Source organism: Salmo salar, chromosome 02 (genome assembly GCF_965601325.2).
Source record: "Salmo salar chromosome 02, fSalSal1, whole genome shotgun sequence".
In the NCBI taxonomy this organism is placed as follows: Eukaryota; Metazoa; Chordata; class Actinopteri; order Salmoniformes; family Salmonidae; genus Salmo; species Salmo salar.
Genome location: NC_138292.1, coordinates 12,120,967 through 12,141,965, shown reverse-complemented (window position 1 = coordinate 12,141,965; position 20,999 = coordinate 12,120,967). Strand labels below are relative to the sequence as shown.

The window sequence follows — 20,999 nt, the reverse complement described above, 5'->3', positions numbered from 1 at the left end:
CATGCAGAAAATTATGGCATTTCTCACCAAAAGGATGTTATATAAATTCCATGACTGTAAAGAATATCTTACTATTCTCCCATATTACATTTATTTGATTTTTTTTTCTTCTTCAGCCTGCTCATTGATTGATTTATTGAATGAAATCAGCATAGCAGGAGGAGGCTACATGTTTGAATGGGGCCACGAGTTCAACTGTTTCCCTGCCGATCATACAGCAACATTCCAAAATGTATGTCATAATGACAGGGTCGCGCTGTTGGCTACGGTTGTACAGGTACCTATATGACGTCACCGTTTATCAACCGGGAAAGACGTCCAGATGTTCGGATTGAACAAAGCTAAACTGGGCCTTGAACGTAAACCCGTGCGCGACCATTTCCAGTCAAACGGTCCGTTTCTTCGGCGCCAGGTCATGAAAATGAAAGGAACCAGTAAAAGGGCGGAAGAGAAGGGTGAGTTATTCCAACCATCTCAACAATTTCAGTATAGGCATTCACTAATCAATATTCAGTGTTGGAAAAAGTACCCAACTGTCATACTTGAGTAAAATACCATACTTTTAAAATTCCTTGTGTTAAGCAAACCATATTGCACCATGTTCTTGTTTTTTACATAAGTACTTTACACCCCTGTCAATATGTGAAATACTTTTGTCAAATCAAAGCCGATGTTGTTGGTCTTCTCGTTTTTGCAGTTACAGTAGACCTACATCAACAGTGAAAAGTTGCTGCAAAAGTCCTTTGAACAATTTTCTGTCTGAAAGAACCCTGTGTGCTTAATTTGTCCTCTTTTATTTTAGGCTATGCCGCTCCCTATGATCCATTCTTTAGTGGACCAGTACGAAAAAGGTTTGTGCAGGCTCATCATTGGTTGTTTGCTTTCATTCAATCTCGATTTCCATTTGGCCTATTTACGGTTTGCATCCGAAATAGCAACCTATTCCCTACGCTAGGGAAGTAACTTTGTCGAGGGTCTGTATAGGTTGAAATTTGGGACATATACATACCGTTTTAATTTTTTATTAGCATAGATAAAAAAAGCACAGCTAAAATCACAGCATATGCAGAAGCACACATCCAAAATCACACTCACATTACATCTTAGATTTGTGTACAACTCTTTTGAATGCGGACATGCTAGCTAGCTGTCATGTGGATGAAGTCCACCTTGTTCAAGCATATGAATCAGCTGATTTAATTTCTTTGTGTTGTTTCAGGAGCTGCACAGATCTGATCTGCTGCATACTGTTCTTGGCTGTCATAGCTGGTTACATGGTCATGGGAGTTCTGGGTAGGGACGTCTTCATCATCATTTGAAGATGACATGACTGTTATCATATGATATCTGTTTTATATCTTGCTCATCTAAAAAGTCAGTATCTGATTGTCAATGTGAACATGACAATGAGAGAGACGATTCCCCTGTATACTGTTCGGCCATCTTTTTAGTGTACATCACAGTAGGCCTAGCTACATCGACCGAACCACTGTGAAAGTTCACAGGAACTCAAAATTAAACCCCTGTCATGGAAGTGTGTGATATGATTTCCTCTGGTCCTTTCTCTCTCCCTCCATCAGCCTGGTTGTTTGGAGACCCTCGCCATGTTCTCTTCCCCAGGAACTCCACCGGAATGTTCTGTGGAGTGGGGATGAATAGGTGAGTAGCCTAGCTATAGGTCCTATGTTATGTCTACCATAGTTATAGGTCCTGTGTTGCTGTATGTCTACCTAGTATGCTAACTCATTGAGTGTCTGAAAGAGATCATGTGAGACAACTCAGTCTTTGTTTTTAACTCTGTCTTGTCAGAGACCAGCCCAGGATGATCTATGTGGACATACTGAAGTGTGCCACGACCACCAAGATGGTGGCAGCAGCACTCGCAGGCGTACAGTGTCCCACCACACAGGTCAGACCAACTGTATCTGTACAATCACATCCTACCTGTCCCCGTCCATTTGACCAGAGTCACGAAGGACATATGACATAACAGATAGGACATAATGCATAGGGTACAACATACAGCTTAGGACACATACTATCTAATGTAATAGTCAACAGTTTGGGGCCACGTCATTTGGGGACTAGGGTTTCAGTTGAGATTTGACTCCCTTTCTCTCTTTGTGGTTTCACTCACACTTTCCTTACTTGTGATAAGTCAAATGTGAGACTGCGGGAAATCAAGGTTTGCCGTACACTAATGTCTGGTGCCTCCCATCTCTCTGTCCCTTCCTCTGCAGGTGTGTGTCCCTAAGTGTCCGTCTCACTTCTGGATGCTGTCTGCTGCTGCCTACGACCCCGACGCCAATCCCAAAGACTTCTTCCATCAGCAGTACTGTGACCACAGCCTCAACCTGACTACCACCACCTGGGTACAGGGCATTTTACACTGTTATCAATGTGCTTATAGAGACTGGAACTGGGTGTGTGGGACCATTAGTCCCAAGCATTCTGTCAAGCATAGCTACATTACAGTGTAGCCTAGGTCTGTGTTTCATTCTGAGTTAAAGGGTTTGGTTGATTGGAAAACATTTTAATTTGAGACATTGATTAGAAACAGATGTTGTTTCTACATGAGTGTGTCTGTTATACAATGCTTCTGTATATTGGCCATCCTTCTAGTCATGTTTGGTCCTGTACTCTCTTTCAGACTGTCCAAGAGATCCTTGATGCAGAACTTTGTCCATCCTTCCTTGTTCCAAGTAAATCAGGTGAAGTAGTTTAACATGGCATCCATCCTCACATCTACTGACAGGACTGTTAATGTCTACATTAAAGAATAGTTAAATAAAGGTTAAATAAAATAAAAATAATGTCTACATAATCATGGTACAGAGGATGAAGTGAAACAGCAGGAAACTGAGGTGAATCCACTCTGAACCTTTTCCTCTCTCTACCCTTCCCTATGTTGCCGTTTGAATCACTACAGCTCTGGGGAGGTGTTTGCCCAGTCTACATGCTCTCAACAGTGCTCCTTCCAACTTCACTCTGCCCGGAATGGCCTCCGTCAACGAGACAGTCAACAGCATCAGAGGCGCCATGGGGTTATCATTCATCCATTGAACTAACATTCTCCTGTGGATACTATATGGACGTGTCCCAAATGGCACTATTCCCTTTGTAGTACACTACTTTTGACCAGGGCCCATAGGGAATAGGGTGCCATTTTGGACAGAGCCTATGTATAGCTAAACAGATCATCACTGTCCCCTAACCTACTATATCTTTCCATTATTCCAGCTCACTGATATCAGGCTTCAACAGAAAGGCCATAGGAGTGAGGATCTTTGAGGACTTTGCCTCCTCCTGGTACTGGATCTTACTGTAAGTCTGAGCTTCCAACTATCTCACAGTGGGCGCACAGTACTACATAGAGCCATAGTACTACATAGAGCCATAGTACTACATAGAGCCCTGGTACTACATAGAACACTGGTACTACATAGAGCCCTGGTACTACATAGAGCCATGGTACTACATAGAGCCATGGTACTACATAGAGCCCTGGTTCTACATAGAACACTGGTACTACATAGAGCCCTGGTACTACATAGAGCCCTGGTACTATATAGAGCCATGGTACTATATAGAGCCATAGTACTACATAGAGACATGGTACTACATAGAGCCCTGGTACTACATAGAGCCATGGTACTATATAGAGCCATAGTACTACATAGAGCCATGGTACTACATAGAGCCACGGTACTACATAGAGCCACGGTACTACATAGAGCCATGGTACTACATAGAGCCATGGTACTATATAGAGCCATGGTACTACATAGAGCCACAGTACTATATAGAGCCATGGTACTACATAGAGCCCTGGTACTATATAGAGCCCTGGTACTACATAGAGCCATAGTACTACATAGAGCCACGGTACTACATAGAGCCCTGGTACTACATAGAGCCCTGGTACTATATAGAGCCCTGGTACTACATAGAGCCACGGTACTACATAGAGCCATGGTTACATGGAACTCTATTCCACATCAAGGAACTCACGCAAGCAGTACAATCTGATTTTAAAAAACAGATAAAAATACACCTTATGTAACAGCAAGGACAGTGAAGAGTCACACACACAGGTACAACCACACACATACAAACACACATAACATACACACTATACACACATGTATACCTGGATTGTGTTGTACTGTAGTTGAGTAGTGGTCTGAGGGTACACAATTCATGTATTGTGAAATCTGTTCTAAAATCTATTTGAATGTTTAAAAATGGTATGTTACTGCCTTAATTTTTGCTGGAACCCAGGAAGAGTAGCTGCTGCCTTGGCAGGAACTAATGTGGATCCATAATAAATACAAATACACAACATCCTTACTGATCCACCATAGTGTCCATATCCTTACTGATCCACCATAGTGTCCATATCCTTACTGATCCACCATAGTGTCCATATCCTTACTGATCCACCATAGTGTCTATATCCTCACTGATCCACCATAGTGTCCATATCCTTACTGATCCACCATAGTGTCCATATCCTTACTGATCCACCATAGTGTCTATATCCTCACTGATCCACCATAGTGTCCATATCCTTACTGATCCACCATAGTGTCCATATCCTTACTGATCCACCATAGTGTCCATATCCTTACTGATCCACCATAGTGTCTATATCCTTACTGATCCACCATAGTGTCTATATCCTCACTGATCCACCATAGTGTCTATATCCTCACTGATCCACCATAGTGTCTATATCCTTACTGATCCACCATAGTGTCTATATCCTTACTGATCCACCATAGTGTCTATATCCTTACTGATCCACCATAGTGTCTATATCCTTACTGATCCACCATAGTGTCCATATCCTTACTGATCCACCATAGTGTCTATATCCTCACTGATCCACCATAGTGTCTATATCCTTACTGATCCACCATAGTGTCTATATCCTTACTGATCCACCATAGTGTCCATATCCTTACTGATCCACCATAGTGTCTATATCCTTACTGATCCACCAGAGTGTCTATATCCTCACTGATCCACCAGAGTGTCTATATCCTTACTGATCCACCATAGTGTCCATATCCTCACTGATCCACCAGAGTGTCTATATCCTTCCTGATCCACCATAGTGTCTATATCCTTACTGATCCACCATAGTGTCTATATCCTTACTGATCCACCATAGTGTCTATATCCTTACTGATCCACCAGAGTGTCTATATCCTCACTGATCCACCATAGTGTCTATATCCTTACTGATCCACCATAGTGTCCATATCCTCACTGATCCACCATAGTGTCTATATCCTCACTGATCCACCATAGTGTCTATGTCCTTACTGATCCACCATAGTGTCTATATCCTTACTGATCCACCATAGTGTCCATATCCTTACTGATCCACCATAGTGTCAATATCCTTACTGATCCACCATAGCGTCTATATCCTCACTGATCCACCATAGTGTCTATATCCTTACTGATCCACCATAGTGTCTATATCCTTACTGATCCACCATAGTGTCTATATCCTCACTGATCCACCATAGTGTCTATATCCTTACTGATCCACCATAGTGTCCATATCCTTACTGATCCACCATAGTGTCTATATCCTTACTGATCCACCATAGTGTCCATATCCTCACTGATCCACCAGAGTGTCTATATCCTTCCTGATCCACCATAGTGTCCATATCCTTACTGATCCACCATAGTGTCCATATCCTTACTGATCCACCATAGTGTCCATATCCTTACTGATCCACCATAGTGTCTATATCCTCACTGATCCACCATAGTGTCCATATCCTTACTGATCCACCATAGTGTCCATATCCTTACTGATCCACCATAGTGTCTATATCCTCACTGATCCACCATAGTGTCCATATCCTTACTGATCCACCATAGTGTCCATATCCTTACTGATCCACCATAGTGTCCATATCCTTACTGATCCACCATAGTGTCTATATCCTTACTGATCCACCATAGTGTCTATATCCTCACTGATCCACCATAGTGTCTATATCCTCACTGATCCACCATAGTGTCTATATCCTTACTGATCCACCATAGTGTCTATATCCTTACTGATCCACCATAGTGTCTATATCCTTACTGATCCACCATAGTGTCTATATCCTTACTGATCCACCATAGTGTCCATATCCTTACTGATCCACCATAGTGTCTATATCCTCACTGATCCACCATAGTGTCTATATCCTTACTGATCCACCATAGTGTCTATATCCTTACTGATCCACCATAGTGTCCATATCCTTACTGATCCACCATAGTGTCTATATCCTTACTGATCCACCAGAGTGTCTATATCCTCACTGATCCACCAGAGTGTCTATATCCTTACTGATCCACCATAGTGTCCATATCCTCACTGATCCACCAGAGTGTCTATATCCTTCCTGATCCACCATAGTGTCTATATCCTTACTGATCCACCATAGTGTCTATATCCTTACTGATCCACCATAGTGTCTATATCCTTACTGATCCACCAGAGTGTCTATATCCTCACTGATCCACCATAGTGTCTATATCCTTACTGATCCACCATAGTGTCCATATCCTCACTGATCCACCATAGTGTCTATATCCTCACTGATCCACCATAGTGTCTATGTCCTTACTGATCCACCATAGTGTCTATATCCTTACTGATCCACCATAGTGTCCATATCCTTACTGATCCACCATAGTGTCAATATCCTTACTGATCCACCATAGCGTCTATATCCTCACTGATCCACCATAGTGTCTATATCCTTACTGATCCACCATAGTGTCTATATCCTTACTGATCCACCATAGTGTCTATATCCTCACTGATCCACCATAGTGTCTATATCCTTACTGATCCACCATAGTGTCCATATCCTTACTGATCCACCATAGTGTCTATATCCTTACTGATCCACCATAGTGTCCATATCCTCACTGATCCACCAGAGTGTCTATATCCTTCCTGATCCACCATAGTGTCTATATCCTTACTGATCCACCATAGTGTCTATATCCTCACTAATCCACCATAGTGTCTATATCCTCACTGATCCACCATAGTGTCTATATCCTTACTGATCCACCATAGTGTCTATATCCTTACTGATCCACCATAGTGTCTATATCCTTACTGATCCACCATAGTGTCTATATCCTCACTGATCCACCATAGTGTCTATATCCTTACTGATCCACCATAGTGTCTATATCCTTACTGATCCACCAGTGTCTATATCCTTACTGATCCACCATAGTGTCCATATCCTTAATGATCCACCATAGTGTCTATATCCTCACTGATCCACCATAGTGTCTATATCCTTACTGATCCACCATAGTGTCCATATCCTTACTGATCCACCATAGTGTCTATATCCTTACTGATCCACCCGCGTGTCTATATCCTCACTGATCCACCATAGTGTCCATATCCTTACTGATCCACCATAGTGTCTATATCCTTACTGATCCACCAGAGTGTCTATATCCTCACTGATCCACCATAGTGTCCATATCCTTACTGATCCACCATAGTGTCTATATCTTTACTGATCCACCCGAGTGTCTATATCCTTACTGATCCACCATAGTGTCTATATCCTTACTGATCCACCATAGTGTCCATATCCTTACTGATCCACCATAGTGTCTATATCCTTACTGATCCACCCGAGTGTCTATATCCTCACTGATCCACCATAGCGTCTATATCCTTACAGATCCACCATAGTGTCTATATCCTCACTGATCCACCATAGTGTCTATATCCTCACTGATCCACCATAGTGTCTATATTCTCACTGATCCACCAGAGTGTCTATATCCTTACTGATCCACCAGAGTGTCTATATCCTCACTGATCCACCAGAGTGTCTATATCCTCAATGATCCACCATAGTGTCTATATCCTTACTGATCCACCATAGTGTCTATACCCTTACTGATCCACCATAGTGTCTATATCCTCACTGATCCACCATAGTGTCTATATCCTTACTGATCCACCAGAGTGTCTATATCCTCACTGATCCACCATAGTGTCTATATCCTCACTGATCCACCATAGTGTCTATATCCTTACTGATCCACCATAGTGTCTATATCCTTACTGATCCACCATAGGCGTCTGATATCCTCACTGATCCACCAGAGTGTCTATATCCTTACTGATCCACCATAGTGTCTATATCCTCACTGATCCACCATAGTGTCTATATCCTTACTGATCCACCAGAGTGTCTATATCCTCACTGATCCACCAGAGTGTCTGTATCCTTACTGATCCACCATATTGTCTGTATCCTTACTGATCCACCATAGTGTCTATATCCTTACTGATCCACCATAGTGTTTATATCCTTACTGATCCACCATAGTGTCTATATCCTTACTGATCCACCATAGTGTCTATATCCTTACTGATCCACCAGAGTGTCTATATCCTCACTGATCCACCAGAGTGTCTATATCCTCACCTTTCCACCATAGTGTCTATATCCTCACTGATCCACCATAGTGTCTATATCCTTACTGATCCACCAGAGTGTCTTGTTCACAGCCAACCTATTAGCCTGGCAATTGCTTTTCAACTAACCAATACAAATGCTTGTCAACATTTGTACATTTGAATCATTTAGCAGACAATTATCCAGAGTGACTTACAGGAGCAATTAGGGTTAAGTGTCATGCTCAAGGGAACAGCGTCAGATTTTCCCCTAGTCGGCTCTTAACCGCTAGGCTACCGGCCGTGTCAACCGGCAACAGCCAACCGGTACTAACGCTAGTTAACCAACCAACACTAAATCTTGTCAGTCTACCAGCACCAACTAGTCCACTGGTGTTTTACACTGTATGCCTATACCATGCCTGAGCTGTCTCTGTTCCAATATCCACATTATCCTACCACTTAGTATGTGTTGACCGTGCCTGAGCTGTCTCATTATCCTACCACTTAGTATGTGTTGACCGTGTTGACCAATGTGTTGACCATGTATTAGAAGGGGTATGTCAGTATAGACATTGGATGTCTCCTTGTTTGTAGTGGTCTGGTGGTTGCTCTGGACAGTTGCTTGTCAACCAACCAACACTAAAGCCAGTCAGTCAGAGTGTTTAGCATGCCCATACCATGCCTCAGCTGCTCTCCAACAGTTTGCTGCGTGCTGTGTTTGCAGTGGTCTGATGCTGGCTCTGCTAGTCAGTGTGGTGTTCCTGTTGCTGCTGAGGTACCTGGCCATTGTCCTGGTCTGGATTCTCATGGTGGGACTTCTGGTGGTGGGAGGCTATGGTAAGTCTGGCTCATACAGCCCTACAGCCTGGCCTGGACTAGATTATGTGGATCATATGTAGGGATAAAGTGGTCTGTCTGTCTGTCTGTCTGTCTGCCTGCCTGCCTGCCTGCCTGCCTGCCTGCCTGCCTGCCTGCCTGCCTGCCTGCCTGCCTGCCTGCCTGCCTGCCTGCCTGCAAGAAAGACAAGGGCCAATCTTTTGTATCTAGCGATCACTATTTTACACTCACATACTAGCCTTATTTGGTTTTCTGTTAAATCTAGAATTATGACTGAATTTGCGTAATGGGTTCTTCTCCTCCCCAGGAATATGGCACTGCTACTCAGAATACTACCATTTCAGCACTTCTAAATTGAAGTTCGGTGATCTAAGCTTCAATACAAATATCTCAGTCTACCTTCAAGTCAAAGAGACCTGGCTTGCTTTCTGTGAGTTTGGTCATTATGTACTGTCTATGGGTTGTATATTGGGCCTATATCAGTGGAGGCTGAGAGGGGAGGACAGCTCATAATAGTATCTGGAACAGAGCCAATGGAATGGCATCAAGCACATGGAAACCCTGTGTTATATAACATTCCACTTATTCCGCTCCATCCATTACCACAATCCCATCCTCCCCAATGAAGGTGCCACCAGCCTCCTGTGTCCTATATTGTTTTGGTGCTCGGTAGTCAAAGAGACCTGGCTTGCTTCCTGTGAGTTTGGTCATTATGTAACGTCTATGGGTTGTATATTGGGCCTATATTGTTTTGGTGCTCGTTAGTCAAAGATCGGCATATGTTTCTACTTATTTAATTTAACCTTTTTTATCCAGGATGTCCCATTGAGGTCAGAAGACCTCTTTTACAAGGAGAACCTGGCCAGCTCAATAAAAAACACTTTCTTTCTTTCATCAGTGATCATCCTGTGCGTGTGGGAGTCCATTTTGATTCTGGTGCTTAGTTGTCTCAGGAGGAGACTCTCTGTCGCTGTTTCTCTCATGGAGGAGTCCAGCAGGTCGGACATTGCCTCAGATTCGATTTATTGTATTTCTTAGTGTTTTATCCTCTATGAAATGAGGTGTAATGTGTGTGTTCTGTCTGCAGGGTGGTGGGTTACCTGATGTCAACCCTGCTCTACCCTCTGTTTACCTTTGTTCTGCTGGTGGTGTGTGTGGCCTACTGGGGAATGACCTCCCTGTATCCTTTGGCCCATCATACATGGGGTTTCCATTTTCAATGCTTTCTAATGCATAAGCTAAACGGTTATTTTTACTGCTTATTTTGTCATGTGTGTTTTAGCCAGGGTTTGGAACAGAACAGAAAATGAGAAAAGAACAACATTTTTAGAGGAACAGAAAGAGAATCTGGAACGAAAGTGACCTATACTGTTCTGGAACAGAACCGTTATTTTAAAAGCATGGGAACCGGTTAATAACGTTCTTTTAGGTTCCAGGCATTTTTTTACAGTCCCACAAAAAAACGCAACAAAGCGCCTATGCAAAGCGTGTCTGTCACTCAGAAACGTATTCCAGTGTCTGCCTGCCAACTGAAAATCTTTACCAGTGTGTGTGTGAGTGTGTAGGCTACCTCCTCCTCCCCCTTCGCCTCCGAAGTATAGTCTACTGTAGCCCCTCCCCTTCGAAGTATAGTCTACTGTAGCCCCTCCCCTTCGAAGTATAGTCTACTGTAGCCCCTCCCCTTCGAAGTATAGTCTACTGTAGCCCCTCCCCCTTCGAAGTATAGTCTACTGTAGCCCCTCCCCTTCGAAGTATAGTCTACTGTAGCCCCTCCCCCTTCGAAGTATAGTCTACTGTAGCCCCTCCCCTTCGAAGTATAGTCTATTGTAGCCTTCTGATGTTACAAGCGTGATTCAGAAGTTGGGGAGAGAGACTTTTTAGCGCAGAGGAATGGATTAACCTTTTCAGATACTATTGTTAACACATTTCACATTGGATTCATTTTAATTCTGGTGCTGCTCTGCACACCCAAGCTTGTGGTCCATCGTTAAGCCAACTTCTCAAGTTCAAAGACATTCAAAGTTCCTTCATAGAAGCCGTTCCTCCGTAGGTACAATTCTGTGGGCCTAATTCAGATAATGCATGTCATAACAGCAAGATGCCCAGTGCTTCAAGCCAAGCCTCAAGCCAAGACTCCTCCTCCACCCTCTCTCACTCTCCTCCCACCCGCAAAATTTCAGTCGCATCTCGCGCCCTACACTTGTCTGTCCAATGCATGTAAATAGGTTTCCCGCTCCATAGCAAGCTGCTCTATCCACACTGATTGGTGAAGTCATGTAAATAGCTTGTCCGCTCCATAGCACGCTGCTCTATCCACACTGATTGTTGAAGTCATGTAAATAGGTTGTCCGCTCCATAGCAAGCTGCTCTATCCACACTGATTGGTGAAGTCATGTAAATAGCTTGTCCGCTCCATAGCAAGCTGCTCTATCCACACTGATTGGTGAAGTCATGTAAATAGGTTGTCCGCTCCATAGCAAGCTGCTCTATCCACACTGATTGGTGAAGTCATGTAAATAGCTTGTCCGCTCCATAGAAAGCTGCTCTATCCACACTGATTGGTGAAGTCATGTAAATAGCTTGTCCGCTCCATAGCAAGCTGCTCTATCCACACTGATTGGTGAAGTCATGTAAATAGGTTGTCCGCTCCATAGCAAGCTGCTCTATCCACACTGATTGGTGAAGTCATGTAAATAGCTTGTCCGCTCCATAGAAAGCTGCTCTATCCACACTGATTGGTGAAGTCATGTAAATAGCTTGTCCGCTCCATAGCAAGCTGCTCTATCCACACTGATTGGTGAAGTCATGTAAATAGGTTGTCCGCTCCATAGCAAGCTGCTCTATCCACACTGATTGGTGAAGTCATGTAAATAGGTTGTCCGCTCCATAGCAAGCTGCTCTATCCACACTGATTGGTGAAGTCATGTAAAGTCGAGCTAAATGTAAAAAAACAAACATTTCAGAGGTTTAAAAAGGAACAGAAATGAACGATATAAACAATGACTTTTCTTTGGTTCGAACCGATTCAGAACTTTTGTTTCCTGGTCGGAACAGCGGAACGGAAACAAAAACAATTATGGTTCTCTTCAGAACGAAACGATTGAAAATCATTTTGTTTCCAACCCCTGGTTTTTGCCTTTAGTTTGGTTGGGTCCTTGACTCGAGGCTCCCCACAGATACTTGGTCACATCAGGGGCCCCTCTCTACAGAGTGGTGTCTCTTAGCGACCCCTCTGTAGATCAGTGTAGTCGCATCAACGGCTCTGAGACCTGCAAGCCACAGGTAGATGGCTTGGCTGCTATTGGTTTCAATTGACAAATTATTCTGTCAGAACCCCATGTTTGCAACCCACCTTGAAATTACGTAAACTAGGGGAAACACTGCCTCCCACTTGTCTCATATTTCTTTCCTCCTCTCCTCTCCTGTCCTCTCCTCTCCCTACCCAGACCTTCAACTCCTCGGCCTACCCATACTGCCCGTCGGTGCGCTGCATCTTCTTCAGGTACGATGACACAGGCCTGTTCCAGCAGAACCTGGTTTACCTGCAGGTCTTCAACATCTTTGCCTTCCTGTGGTGTGTGAACTTTGTCATCGCCCTGGGCCAATGTACCCTGGCTGGGACCTTCGCTTCATACTACTGGGCCTTCAGCAAGCCTGCAGAAATCTCACCCTTCGCCCTGTCCCAGTGCTTCATACGCACTCTACAGTAAGACATGAGGGACTAAGGGTTTCTGTGGGTGGGGACATAGGAATGTGCCTTAATCCACACAGCTCTGACACACACACTTATCCCATCGGACATGCTACCAGGGGTCTTTTCACAGTCCCCAAATCCAGAACAAATTCAAGAAAGCATACAGTATTATATAGAGCCCTTATTGCATGGAACTTCCTTCCATCTCATATTGCTCAAATAAACAGCAAACCTGGTTTCAAAAAACAGATAAAGCAACACCTCACGGCACAACACCTCTCCCCTATTTGACCTAGATAGTTTGTGTGTCTGTATTGATATATAGGCTACATGTGCCTTTTTTTAAATGTATGTAGTTCTGCCTTTGAGCTGTTCTTGTCTATTGCTGTTCTGTATTATGTCATTCTGCTTTATATTTCATGTTTTGTGTGGACCCCAGGAAGAGTAGCTGCTGCTTTTGCAACAGCTAATGGGGATCCTAATAAAATACCAAAATACCACAAAGCTTACCTCTCTTGAATATGAGGGCACTAGTTGTAGTAGATAAGCTAAGCATAATGATGGGTCAGTGTGAAGAGATATTTCATGTCATATCTTTTTAGACTGCGTCTAATGTGGTGTATTTCAGTAGCAGACGTTGGGTTCTGCTTGTGTGTTGATGTGGAGTTGATTATGAAATGTGTTTATTTCTTCCATTCCTGGAAGGTACCATGTGGGCTCTCTGGCATTTGGAGCCGTCCTCCTCACCTGCTTCCAGCTAGTCAGGTTGATGCTGGAGTACCTGAACCGTAAGACCAGGGGTAAGGCCACACACACACACACACACACACACACACACACACACACACACACACACACACACACACACACACACACACACACACACACACACACACACACACACACACACACACACACACACACACACACACACACACACACACACACACACACACACACAGCTTCATTGTCATCCACTAGTATGCACAAATAGATGTGGTTTTATCAAATCAAATTTAAAATCAAATGTATTTATATAGCCCTTCGTACATCAGCTGATATCTCAAAGTGCTGTACAGAAACCCAGCCTAAAACCCCAAACAGCAAGCAATGCATGTGAAAGAAGCACGGTGGCTAGGAAAAACTCCCTAGGAAAAACTCCCTAGAAAGGCCAAAAACCTAGGAAGAAACCTAGAGAGGAACCAGGCTATGAGGGGTGGCCAGTCCTCTTCTGGCTGTGCCGGGTGGATATTATAACAGAACATGGGCAAGATGTTAAAATGTTCATAAATGACCAGTATGGTCAAATAATAATAATCATAGTAGTTGTCGAGGGTGCAACAAGCACGTCCGGTGAACAGGTCAGGGTTCCATAGCCGCAGGCAGAACAGTCATTGACTAAAGGGAACATCCTGTTGATGTGACTGTATGATTCCCCAGTCATTGACTAAAGGGAACATCCTGTTGATGTGACTGTATGATTCCCCAGTCATTGACTAAAGGGAACATCCTGTTGATGTGACTGTATGATTCCCCAGTCATTGACTAAAGGGAACATCCTGTTGATGTGACTGTATGATTCCCCAGTCATTGACTAAAGGGAACATCCTGTTGATGTGACTGTATGATTCCCCAGTCATTGACTAAAGGGAACATCCTGTTGATGTGACTGTATGATTCCCCAGTCATTGACTAAAGGGAACATCCTGTTGATGTGACTGTATGATTCCCCAGTCATTGACTAAAGGGAACATCCTGTTGATGTGACTGTATGATTCCCCAGTCATTGACTAAAGGGAACATCCTGTTGATGTGACTGTATGATTCCCCAGTCATTGACTAAAGGGAACATCCTGTTGATGTGACTGTATGATTCCCCAGTCATTGACTAAAGGGAATCCCATGTTGTGATGTGTCTCCAGGTTCTCAGAGTGCCTGTGGTCGGTTCCTGTTAAACTGTCTCAGATGCTGCTTCTGGTGTCTGGAATACTTCCTGAAGATCCTCAACAGGAACGCTTATATCATGGTCAGTCACATGACTGTCTGTCACTGTCTGGCATTCCTTTTAGCAGCCATTAGCATCCAGGCACCTCTTCTAGCTCAGTTGGTCATTTATTCTTGGTGTAGGAACATGCAGTTCATACTCGTCAGTAATGCATCATTCTGAATGGCTGATAGATCGCCATCTACGGGGAGAGCTTCTGTGTGTCAGCCAAAAATGCATACAGTCTGTTGATGAGGAACATCGGAAGGTAAGACTGGGTTTATTTGGTTGGTCGATCTTCTGCTCACTCTTTTATTTTTATTTTTTATTTTGTTCCAATATAGTCAAAGACATTGATATTGGTTTCTATGTAAGATGCTTCCAGGTTGTCAAGATTATTTAATGTGTCATCCTCTTGTTGTCCACAGGGTGGTGCTACTGGACAGAGTGACAGACATGCTCATATTCTTTGGCAAACTACTAGTGGTGGCATTAGTTGGTAAGAGAAGTTTACATGAACTCACATTTGTTTGAACTTTAAGTATGAATAGCAGCCTGAAATCCAGTCTGTTTCTGCCAACATTCCTCTACTTGCCAGTCCTTGTCATGCCAAACTTGTTACTATGAGTGGTGAGTCGGTCTAAGGCACTGCATCTCAGTGCAAGAGGTGTCACTATAGTACCTGGTTCAAATCCAGGCTCTGTCACATCTGGCTGTGTTTGGGAGTCCCATAGGGCACCTTGTAATTGGCCCAGTGTTGTCTGGGTTTGGCCGGAGTAGGCCATTGTAAATAAGAATTTGTTCTTAACTGACTTGCCTAGTTAAATAATAAACACAAACAGACTGGATTTCAGGCTAAATGAGTACTGTGTTAAATATATTGTGTATGAACTACTGGACTTCTGATATTATAAGAATCTTCATACACATTAAAAAGTGTAAGGCATAGTACTGTAACTATGGTGTTGGCCATTTTATCTTCAGTAGTTGTTTATTATCAGCATCTTGTTTTCCTTCCATAAGGAAGTATGACTGATATAATGATCCTGACCTGTCTGTTTTATCAGGTGTGTTGGCTTTCTTCTTCTTCTCTGGACAAATCCGCCTGCCTGGCGACACGTTCCAGGCCGAGATGCTCAACTATTACTGGGTTCCCATCCTGGTACGTCCATGCAACAGTGTTGTTACCAAACACTCAACACTCCCAGTCCTTTATTGACATTCTATCTTCGATGAACACATTAGACCAGCGTTTCCCAAACTCGGTCCTCGGGACCCCTAGGGTGCAAGTTTTGGTTTTTACCCGAACACTACACAGCTGACTCAAATGATAAAAGCTTGATGATTAGTTGATCATTTGAATTAGCGGTGTAATGCTAGGTCAAAAACCAAAACGTGAACTCCTTGGGGTCCCGAGGACCAAGTTTGGGAAACCCTGCATTAGACGTTGTATGCAGGTTTGAAATGGATTTAGAAATTAGATCCTGAAAATGGCTGATTTTCATTTTCTTTCTTTCACTGTTGAACTTTGTCAAACCTCCTTTGATATGAGATGATGATTTATTTTTCGTGGTATCCATTTGGTAGTTAGTCTTGTCTCATCGCTGCAACTCCCGTACGGACTCAGGAGAGGCGAAGGTCAAGAGCCCTGCGTCCTTCGAAACACGACCCAACCAACCACACTGCTTCTTGACACAACGCCCACTTAACCCAGAAGCCAGCCGCACCAATGTGTCAGAGGAAACACAGTACACCTGGCAACCGTGTCAGCGTGCATTGCGCCCGGCACGCCACACGAGTCACTAGTGCACGATGGAACAAGGACATCCCTCCCTGCCAAACCCTCCCCTAGTCCGTATGACACTGGGCCAGTTGTGCACCGCCCCATGGGTCTCCCAGTCACGGCCAGCGGCAACAGATCCTGGACTCAAACCCAGAATCTGTAGTGGCACAGCTAGCACTGTGATGCAGTGCCTTAGACCACTGTGCCACTCAGGAGGCGGATATGAGACTATTAACGCAGTAGACTATGTTGTTAACTGCAGTCTATTTTTAAAGTTACATTGACTGTATGTATCGTCAACATTGTATTGATTGGTACTGTTAGAAGTCATACAGCTATGTTGTCGTAATGTTGCTCTGCAGACAGTGATGGCGGGAGCCTACCTCATCGCTCAGGGCTTCTTCAGTGTCTACAGCATGTGTATTGACACCCTGTTTATCTGCTTCTGTGAGTACCAACACCACCTAACCCTCCAACACCACAACACCACCTAACCCTCCAACACCACAACACCACCTAACCCTCCAACACAACCTAACCCTCCAACAACACCACCTAACCCTCCAACACCACAACACCACCAAACCCTCCAACACCACCTAACCCTCCAACACCACCTAACCCTCCAACACCACCTAACCCTCCAACAACACCACCTAACCCTCCAACACCACCTAACCCTCCAACACCACAACACCACCTAACCCTCCAACACCACCTAACCCTCCAACACCACAACACCACCTAACCCTCCAACACCACCTAACCCTCCAACACCACCTAACCCTCCAACAACACCACCTAACCCTCCAACAACACCACCTAACCCTCCAACACCACCTAACCCTCCAACACCACAACACCACCTAACCCTCCAACACCACAACACAACCTAACCCTCCAACACCACAACACCACCTAACCCTCCAACACCACAACACCACCTAACCCTCCAACACCACAACACCACCTAACCCTCCAACACCACCTAACCCTCCAACACCACCTAACCTTCCAACACCACAACACCACCTAACACCACAACACCACCTAACCCTCCAACACCACAACACCACCTAACCCTCCAACACCACAACACCACCTAACCCTCCAACACCACAACACCACCTAACCCTCCAACACCACCTAACCCTCCAACACCACCTAACCCTCCAATACCTACACCACTATACCTCCAACAGGGTAAGGTGGTCTTGTGGTACAGTAGAGTAAGGTATAATATAGTAAGGTATAATATAATAAGGTATAATAAGGTATAATATAGTAAGGTATAATATAGTAAGGTATAATATAGTAAGGTATAATATAGTAAGGTATAATATAGTAAGGTATAATATAGTAAGGTATAATATAGTAAGGTATAATATAGTAAGGTATAATATAGCAAGGTATAGTATAGCAAGGTATAGTATAGTAAGGTGCAGTATAGTGAGGTGCAGTATGGCGAGGCGCAGTATGGCGAGGCGCAGTATGGCGAGGCGCAATATAGCGAGGCGTATTATAGCGAGGCGTATTATAGCGAGGCGTAATATAGCGAGGCGTAATATAGCGAGGCGTAATATAGCGAGGCGTATTATAGCGAGGCGTATTATAGCGAGGCGTAATATAGCGAGGCGTAATATAGCGAGGCGTAATATAGCGAGGCGTAATATAGCGAGGCGTATTATAGCGAGGCGTATTATAGCGAGGCGTATTATAGCGAGGCGTATTATAGCGAGGCGTAATATAGCGAGGCGTAATATAGCGAGGCGTAATATAGCGAGGCGTAATATAGCGAGGCGTAATATAGCGAGGCGTATTATAGCGAGGCGTATTATAGCGAGGCGTATTATAGCGAGGCGTAATATAGCGAGGCGTAATATAGTGAGGCGTATTATAGTGAGGCGTAATATAGTGAGGCGTAATATAGTGAGGCGTAATATAGTGAGGCGTAATATAGTGAGGTATAGTAAGATGTGATATAGTAAAATGTAGTATAGTAAGATACAGTGTAGTAAGGTATAATATAGGTATAGTGAGGTGTAATATAGTGAGGCATAATATAGTGAGGCGTAATATAGTGAGGCGTAATATAGTAAGGTATAGTAAGATGTGATCTAGTAAAATGTAGTATAGTAAGATACAGTGTAGTAAGGTATAATATAGGTATAGTGAGGTGTAATATAGTGAGGCGTAATATAGTGAGGCGTAATATAGTGAGGCGTAATATAGTAAGGTACAATATAGTAAGGTACAGTGTGGTAAGGTGTAATATAGTAAGGTATAGTAAGGTACAGCGTAGCAAGGTACGATATAGCAAGGTACAGTGTAGCAAGGTGTAATATTGTAAGATATAGTAAGGTGTAGTATAGTAAGGTGTAGTATAGTAAGGTGTAGTATAGTAAGGTACGGTATAGTAAGGTACGGTATAGTAAGGTACGGTATAGTATGGTACGGTATAGTATGGTACGGTATAGTATGGTACAGTATAGTATGGTACGGTATAGTATGGTACAGTGTAGTATAGTAAGGTGTAATATAGTAAGGTGTAATATAGTAAGGTGTAATATAGTAAGGTACAGTATAGTATGTGATCTAGTAAGGTGTAGTATAGTAAGGTACAGTGTAGTAAGGTATAATATAGGTATAGTGAGGTGTAATATAGTGAGGCGTAATATAGTGAGGCGTAATATAGTGAGGCGTAATATAGTAAGGTACAGTATAGTAAGGTACGGTGGTAAGGTGATATGTAAGGTATAGTAAGGTATACAGGTAGTAGTAAGGTACAGTATAGTAAGGTGAGTAAGTATAGTAAGGTGTAATATAGTAAGGTGTAATATAGTAAGGTGTAGTATAGTAAGGTAAGGTATAGTAAGGTATAATATAGTAAGGTACAGTATAGTAAGGTACGGTAAGTATAGTAAGGTATAATATAGTAAGGTATAATATAGTAAGGTGTAATATAGTAAGGTATAATATAGTAAGGTGATAAGTAAGGTATAATATAGTAAGGTACAGTATAGTAAGGTATAGTAAGGTATAATATAGTAAGGTATAATATAGTAAGGTAATATAGTAAGGTGTAATATAGTAAGGTATAATATAGTAAGGTATAATATAGTAAGGTATAATATATAAGGTACAGTATAGTAAGGTATAAGTAAGGTATAATATAGTAAGGTACAGTATAGTAAGGTATAGTATAGTAAGGTATAATATAGTAAGGTGTAATATAGTAAGGTGTAATATAGTAAGGTATAATATAGTAAGGTACAGTATAGTAAGGTGTAATATTGTAAGATATAGTAAGGTGTAGTATAGTAAGGTGTAGTATAGTACGGTATGGTACGGTATAGTATGGTACGGTATAGTATGGTACAGTATAGTATGGTACGGTGTAGTATAGTAGGGGGTAATATAGTAAGGTGTAATATAGTAAGGTACAGTATAGTAAGGTATAATAAGGTGTGATATAGTAAGGTATAATATAGCAAGGTACAGTATAGTAAGGTATAATATAGCAAGGTATAATATAGCAAGGTATAATATAGCAAGGTATAATATAGCAAGGTACAATACATAGTAAGGTACATTATAGTATGCTACAGTATAGTAAGGTACAGTATAGTACAGTATAGTAAGGTAGAGTAAGGTACAGTAGAATAAGGTACAGTAGAGTAAGGTACAGTAGAGTAGAGTAAGGTACAGTAGAGTAAGGTATAATGTAGTAAGGTACAGTATAGTAAAGTACAATATAGTAAGGTATAATGTAGTAAGGTATAGTATAGTAACGTATAGTATAGTAAGGTATAGTAAGGTACAGTATAGTAAGGTACAGTATAGTAAGGTGTAATATAGTAAGGTGCGATATAGTAAGGTACAGTAGAGTAAGGTATAATGTAGTAAGGTATAATGTAGTAAGGTACAATGTAGTAAGGTATAGTAAAGTATAATATAGTAAGGTATACTATAGTAAGGTATAGTAAGGTGTAGTTGAGTGACTCCAGTGTTTCTCCCTCATACAGTGGAAGACCTAGAGAGGAATGATGGAACTATGCAGAAGCCTTATTACATGTCCAGGAACCTGATGAGGATTCTCCGCAAACCCAAACCGTTTGTTACAGCCCTGCCAGAGTAGTAGTAACCTTTAAGCCCTGAGTTAACCCCTAACCTTTAGCCCAACCCTCTTCTAATAAACCTATCAGCATTCTCATTAAGGCTACCTTTGATGTAT

At 42.7% G+C, this 20,999-nt stretch overlaps 1 protein-coding gene across 1 annotated transcript; it reads left to right on the top strand.

Annotated features, from left to right (window-relative positions):
• The first annotated feature begins 421 nt into the window (after positions 1-421).
• Positions 422-20,972, top strand: LOC106606074 (choline transporter-like protein 4). Its single transcript, XM_082968582.1, has 22 exons — positions 422-455; positions 803-851; positions 1,220-1,293; positions 1,581-1,659; positions 1,810-1,909; positions 2,241-2,372; positions 2,651-2,711; positions 2,930-3,044; positions 3,241-3,324; positions 9,192-9,304; positions 9,612-9,734; positions 10,203-10,302; positions 10,392-10,484; positions 12,481-12,586; positions 12,751-13,010; positions 13,704-13,798; positions 14,921-15,024; positions 15,177-15,250; positions 15,411-15,481; positions 16,050-16,144; positions 17,128-17,212; positions 20,791-20,972. Exons 1-22 carry the CDS (start codon positions 422-424, stop codon positions 20,901-20,903), a joined length of 2,160 nt encoding a protein of 719 aa, XP_082824708.1. The 3' UTR covers positions 20,904-20,972.
• Positions 20,973-20,999: the final 27 nt, after the last annotated feature.

What these genes read in the sequence shown, in the direction of transcription:
- LOC106606074 (XM_082968582.1), top strand. Translation starts at nt 422, where the DNA reads ATGAAAGGAACCAGTAAAAGGGCGGAAGAGAAGG. An exon ending in TAAAAGGGCGGAAGAGAAGG is followed by an intron (nt 456 to 802) that starts GTGAGTTATTCC and finishes CTTTTATTTTAG; the next exon opens with GCTATGCCGCTCCCTATGAT. An exon ending in TCTGGTGGTGGGAGGCTATG is followed by an intron (nt 9,305 to 9,611) that starts GTAAGTCTGGCT and finishes TCTCCTCCCCAG; the next exon opens with GAATATGGCACTGCTACTCA.